Here is a 7018-nt window from a genome sequence, read left to right as displayed (position 1 = left end):
TTTTAAGAGATTTCTACGACAATTATTATTGTTAGAAAACAAATAATGTATATCATAGAATGATTACGGAAAAACGGGAATAAAAGAAAACTGTCAGTAAATATGGTTGACTTTTGCTCTTCGAAAAGCCACCAGGTTCGCTTTTTAACTGCCTACCATTAACGAAAAAAATTTTCCCGTTTATTTTAATTTAGACAGACAAAAAGATAATAGTGTTTCATTTCATAACTTTTTACAAAAAAAGTTTGTTCCAAGACAGATAGTTTTTATGAAAATTTTCTATTAAAAATGACGTTGAAACGGTTACATAACGAAAAGAACTTTGGAATGTCTGCTTCGAAAAACTTGCTTATCTATCCCATATTATGTAGATCAGTGGTTCCCAACCGGTGTTCCGCGGAATACTGGTGTTCCGTAAGCATCTCTCAAGTGTTCCGCAGATTTAGTCGCAAATCGGAAAGTGTACAATCGTATTCGAGCCGCCGAATATCAAAAAATTAAAATCATAAAATTTTCATAAACTTAAATATATATGTACGACTCGTACTTATGAAGTGTACTACTGTTTCGAATAAGATAAAGGCAGTGATAAAAACTGAATGAAATATGTAAAAAACATCAGGCACAAGTTTCCCATTAAAGTTATTTAGGTATATTTTTTCCTGTCTTAGAATTGGCGTTAATAATATGAGTAGAGATTTTGAATTATAATTGCTTAATTCTAATAAAATAACTGATGACAAGCTTATGTATTTCATATTAACTTAAGTAAGTGTTCCGCTAAAAAAAATTGCTCACAAAGGTGTTCCGCATCCTAGAAAAGGTTGGGAACCACTGAATGTAGATCAATATTTAAATCGATCTGTATAATTGTTAAATATTGAAATGAATAAAATTTAACTTGTGTTAATTTCGCAGAATATTGTTACCATTTCTCCGAGAATTTCAGTTCGATCGATCAGAAATTCATTTTGTTCCTAATTTACCCCCATCCGTTAGAAGTACGATACTGCAAGTCTTTTGCAATAAGTATCAACAACACAGATCTACTTCCCTGTTATCTCTGGTTGTTATTGTTACGAAATCTCTTCGAGTATATGTCAATTCGTAGCGCTTAAATTTACGACGAAAGCATTTTGTCCTACAAATACACAAATCAAAACCCGGAAGAGACGAAGAATGCAGTGAGATGTTGATTTAAGGATCAAAAAACGCAGTCGAGGATTAGAATAAGACGAAACGGGCTTACAAGACCCAAAATAGACAAATGATGATGACCCGTCTTTATTGAACGTGAACATTTACATGTGAAGTCTAAAAAATTCTATCATCTTTTATTGACAAAAATAAAAATAATAATCGATTGCATTACGTAAAAATTAATACACGTATAAATTATAATAAATTTTATGCTCTATATTTTAAAAATAAATGCGTAATCAATGAAATTAAGTAACGGCAGTAATTATAAATGCAAAGGAGATTTCAGATATTGAATATCTATTCAGTACGACAAAAATAGAATAGAAACGGAAGTTGTATACATTATTTTCAATTACAACACGGCTTATCTTGCTACAGATTGTGTTTAGACGTTTGAATAAGGTTACAACTAATCTTAGAATAAATGCTGAATAGAACATGGGTGTTCTACGAAATGTCTGATGTAACAGATAGTTCGTGTCGAAACTCTCGCAATAGACTTTTTAAGTGTTCTGACGGACATCTCGAGCAATGGAATTATGTAAAACTTAAAGAAAATAAATTAAATTTTCATTTTACAATCAAGTCAATGGATAATTTAGTAACATCAATGGCACATTAGAAGGTAAACTAATGAAACGGGCTGACATTTATCCATTGGAAGGTACTGTACAGTACAGTACTTACCACTGCTTACTTTTTGGTAACATTCCAACAACTATATATAGAAATATGACGGAGGTAGCGCTAAAATTAGTATATAGACTGAAAGTGAGTGATAAATTGAATGGAAAATTACTTTTATGACTGGATAAATATACATAAGAATGTTACGCAAGGAATTTCTTTCTTGCGTAAGAACTTCAGATTAAAGTAGAAAAATGAAATATCACACATTTCTGATTAATTTGTATATTTTTATTATAAAGAAACTATTTAAAAACTTAAAAAAAAAATCAAGAGTTAAAGCTAGCAACAGGAGTTTTAAGTACTACCAATTATAAGTCTATAACTTCAGAACAGAGCTTCTTGTTTAAATTTTAAATAAATTAACTAAATTTTACTGTTTTTTTTAAAAACTCTAATCACTTATTGAAACATTGATGTAAAAAATAAATAAATAATAAAACATTTAAATATGGTTTTTCATAATTTAACATTGAATGGAAGTGAATGAAATTGCATGAAAATTTCATATAAGTCATTTTGAGGTTATTTTATATGTGAAAATGCATTTTTCAAACTCTTACTACATTAATTGCTATAGAAAAATAATTATAGTATAGTACATTAATAAATATAGATAGATAATTATTTTAATGATGGTATTACCATAAATACAAGCGATGGTACTACCACGTGTACTGTACAAGATGGTACTACCATATTACTTCTCTATATATCTGTATGAGATGTAATTTAATTATATATAAATGTCCATAAAAAAGAAACTAGCATAACTATATATTTTAAAATAGATTAACAGTTTCGCGTCCATTTAACTTCTGTTTTGTTAATGTTAACCAAGGACAGTCACATAAACGGCCACAAAAATTACTCTTCCGACGCAATTCTAAGAAGCCGATTGAGTTAAAAACTGGCATCGATAGAAAACAATTAAAAAAAAAATTGTAGAATTATTCTTCATCTTCGTCTTTCAAACTGAAGCTCAATCCTTTGCTTTCGATGGCCTCCACCGATTTATCCCACAGAGAAGCTATGACTTTATCAGTCCAGTCAGAGTTTCGAACATCTTGGAAACGACAATCACGGAATATTTTCCCCGTGAAACATTCGATATCCTTTGCTAAAATAGTATACAACATCGTTTGGATGCCCTCTTCGGTGGTGCGGAAGAGCACCTGAGCCGCTCCTCTCCACAATTTACCAATGACACCTGGTATATTCTTGTGTAAACCACTAGCAACCGGACCTAGAAAGAGTTTTATCATTAGTATAAACGTAAATTTCGGCAACGATGGTCAGCAGCGTGTGGTAAAAAGCAGTTACCAGGATCGACTCCGAAAGATACGATATTTTGATTACGATATCTTTGAGATATCTCTTTGTTGAAGAGATGCAATGCGAGTTTGCTGTTCTTATAGATCTGTCTCATGTCATAAGGACCACTTTTACATTCCATATCGTCGATATTTGCAATTTTACCAGAACGGAAGCTTCCGCAGAGTATATTAATTATACGAACTGGACTATCGAGCGCGGTCTCCCTCAATTTTTCTAGTAGTAAGTTGAACAAGTAGAAGTGACTCAAGTAATTGACTCCCATCATCAAGTCGTAACCGTCGGCGGTCCATCCTCTAGGACATAAACGACCTGCAATGTAACGAATTTCCATTAAATCTATTTTGATAGATTGAAGTTTAAGTAAATCAGGGTCTTTCTATTAAATAACCTTGAGTAATTGTAAGAGTAATGTCGATTAGTATTGCAAAGTAATTTGTAACTATTCTAATGAATAATATTGCAGTTGTGTTCTAATAGTAATTAACGTATTCTTGCCGCATTTTTACTTTTTAACAAATTTAATAACGTATTAAACTATTAGCTGATAATAGTTCACCATTATCGATCATTATCATTAACTTACAAGTTAGTACGATTAATAATACAATTATTAGTAGTGCTTATAGCATTGCTAACTATTTTGCACGCTATTACTAATAATAATGTAATTAATGCTTTTATCATTAATAGATTTTTTTGCTTTAAACTCTATCCGCCCTGTGGACACTAAGAGGGCCTTTTATAGCGAGCCCATTATGGGTTCGGCCAGGCCCACGATGGGGCGACCGGGTGGTGAGAGACGGGTACCTTTAATAGATTATTAACTTCAAGTAAATTATTAACTATATCACTGTAATAATAGCAGCGTGCTTTGTTAGTATACAGTTGGAATAACTAATGTGTATGTCTACATTTAGCGTTGTTATAATGTATGCTTACAATAATTATTTGTAAGATTACGATACACTAAATACTTTTTTTAAGCATATCACATTCCACAATACATAAAAAAGTGCTTAAAATTCTAGTTGTGGTTCATCACTATACAAACAGACGACCATCATAACTTTGAAAATGATGGAATTCACCCAAGAGAGCAACGGTCGAACTGATTTATGCTTTATAATTAAAAAAAAATATATATTGTAATGTCTCGAGACACTTGATAAGAGCCCGCCCATTTTAAAAGTCTCAACCGCAAAATATTTTAATAGAGCCATAAATAAAAGAAAACTCCATGCCATTTTATTTTTATAAACCGATAGAGATGCCATTCAACGTACTTTCAATGGCTTATGTAATTGCTAAATATAGAAATGAATAGAGCTTTATACCAGACTCTCATTCCATCCCAATTAACAATAAAGTGTACGCTTATCTAAAACAAAAACCTGAAATTTATCTAAAAAATTCTCTAAACGAATTTCATATAACAGTGAAAAGTATCATCCAATGATAAAATGTTTCTGACTGAATCGTGTAACGAACTCTATTTTTGGTCAAGAAGCTAAAGTAGCTAATTTTAGTCGAGTTGGGAAGAAAATATGCAACAAAAATATCGTACAATATTCATATCGGCGTACCCAAATTTTGATTTTTTTTTTTTAAATTTGACCGTTTGAATCTCATTTTTATGATTGCCATCCTTATTTAAGGAAGATCTAAAATAGGTACTTCACAAAAATAACTAAAATTAATAAGAAAAATTTGTTTTTACACATTTAAAATACCCGAGAGGTGTTTTAGAAGTGAAAATTCCAAGAAAATCTTGGTGTTAAGAGCTTAATGCGCTCTATTTACGAAGCTACTTACCAGCGTTATTGACAATCAGATCTAATCTCTCTTCGGTGTCAGATAGTTCTTTAGCAAATTCCCAGACGGAATCTAAACTTGACATGTCTAAGTACATAACTCGAACGTTAAAACTTCCTGTTCTGCTTCTTAGAAAGAAAGCTGTGGAATCTTTACGCGCTTTAGTTCTACATGCCACAATAACTCTAGCTCCTCTCTTCGCTAGTTCCACAGAAAGAGCTCGACCTAAACCGGAGCTTCCACCTTCAAAACAACAAAGAAATTTAAATATTTATGGCTATTTCTTTAGAAATTGTTTTTAAAAATAAAATTTTACCCGTTATTAACACGGTTTTTCCATCCAAACGTTCGTCTCCTTCGTACCATTCCGTAGCTTTGTTGGAACTCCTGATTAGAAACAGCAAACCGGCTAAAACGGCTATTGGAAATATAATAATGAATGCGTAAACCGAAAGTGTTCCTTCTAACATCTTGACTCGAGAGTCACCCACTCTAGATTCGTCCACCCACACCTTTCGGTCCATTTATTTAAGTATATCTGGGCATGCGCTAAAACAGCTATCGGAGACATATTTTGCAATTCCATATCCGTAAATGATTCTGCCATTCGCGCTTTCATCATTTGCATAATGTTTTCCTAACTGTAATTTAGGCATCGGAGACGTTTGAAATCTTAGATTCATTTAAGTGTAACAGGTTTTCCTATAGAAGAATTACGTGCGTCTCGGGTACGAACGTATTTCGAGTGAAGAATATCGAAAACATTCGTGGGACAAAACTTGTTAATCCAAAGATTTTAGTGCGTGAAATTATTTTTCATTCCTGGAATTTTGCCCGTTATGAACTTAATTTGGAGATTATCCAATAATTGTTAAAGATAATTGAAGCACAAGTCAGTAATAAAACGTGAAGTACGTATATGAAATGCATATTTGTGGACGTCAAACATTAATTGAACATGGAATCTTCGGCAGAATCTAGAAAAATTTCGTTTCTTAAATATATCAAAGAATATAAATTTTCTTAAAATCTATTTTAAAATCTTCCTAAAATTATTTTTTGAAGGAGTATATATACTTTTTAATTTTAATGAATCAGTCCTTAGCTATTTTTACTGCTTCTCAGATTAAGGTCGGTTACTTGTTTGCCAAATTTGTGTTACAAGTACAAAAATATGAGTAAGTTCGAGCATTTTTTTCATATTTTTTTAGTATTTAACACTACAAATAATTGTATTCTTGATAAAATTCGAAAAGTCTATTTTACAAGAAAGGGTTCTTCAGAAATCCCAAATGTAATCGTTCGGGTATAGAATAATTCCTAATGATTCTAATCTATAAAAAACTGGAACTTACACGTTATTAATAAAGTATATAAACTCGATTATCGGCAAATTAAGGATCGAGGAAGGATTTTTGAATAAATCATCTTCCATCTGGGAATCTTCAATTTGAGACTAATGGATAAAGTTGTCGAAAGGTATAATGCTTTATTTCACCTATTAATAGAAATAGGAAGGTGATAGAATGAATAATTCACGAGTAGAAACTAATTCTAGAACATTATAACGTTTTTGTCAATTATTTTAATGTATAAATGCTCTATTGGAAACCTTGCATTCACATTGTCTTCTTAGATATAAGACAATGCCACAGACCTTGAACAAAGCTTCTGCGATTTATTTTGGTCATTTGGTTCTTGTCTAGAAGATAAAACATATGAAGTACTTATGCCTGTTACCTTATATTATCATCGTTACGTTAAAAAATTCTTTGCCAAGCGAATTAACATTTTACAAAATTTCATAGAATCAATTAACTTATAAATCATTGCGAGATTCGTTAAGTTTTAATTAGTAAATTTTATTAATTTTTAATGAAAGGAACCAAGTTGTATGTGGATACTTTACTTTTCCTCATTCAAGGTTGAAACCGAGAAGCAGGATTTTGCAACTTTACAAATTTAGAAAATGTTTATT

General features: G+C 31.4%; 1 protein-coding gene across 1 annotated transcript; it reads right to left on the bottom strand.

The window, feature by feature from the left end:
- Positions 1-1986: 1986 nt before the first annotated feature.
- LOC136983502 (retinol dehydrogenase 12-like) lies at positions 1987-5734 on the bottom strand. The gene is made up of 4 exons (XM_067280259.1): positions 5357-5734; positions 5041-5283; positions 3214-3537; positions 1987-3136 (listed from the first exon to the last, which is right to left on the bottom strand). Exons 1-4 carry the CDS (start codon positions 5562-5564, stop codon positions 2841-2843), a joined length of 1071 nt encoding a protein of 356 aa, XP_067136360.1. The 5' UTR covers positions 5565-5734; the 3' UTR covers positions 1987-2840.
- Between the last annotated feature and the right edge of the window lie 1284 nt (positions 5735-7018).

This window comes from Centruroides vittatus, unplaced genomic scaffold (genome assembly GCF_030686945.1).
Source record: "Centruroides vittatus isolate TY-2023 unplaced genomic scaffold, ASM3068694v2 contig_882, whole genome shotgun sequence".
NCBI lineage: Eukaryota > Metazoa > Arthropoda > Arachnida > Scorpiones > Buthidae > Centruroides > Centruroides vittatus.
This window is presented reverse-complemented; position numbering and strand designations above follow the sequence as displayed.

Coding starts and splice junctions, on each gene's coding strand:
- LOC136983502 (XM_067280259.1), bottom strand. CDS start 5,564: ATGGACCGAAAGGTGTGGGTGGACGAATCTAGAGTGGGTGACTCTCGA. Junction 5,284..5,356: donor AAAAACCGTGTTAATAACGG/GTAAAATTTTAT, acceptor GTTGTTTTGAAG/GTGGAAGCTCCGGTTTAGGT. Junction 3,137..3,213: donor ATCTTTCGGAGTCGATCCTG/GTAACTGCTTTT, acceptor AACTCTTTCTAG/GTCCGGTTGCTAGTGGTTTA.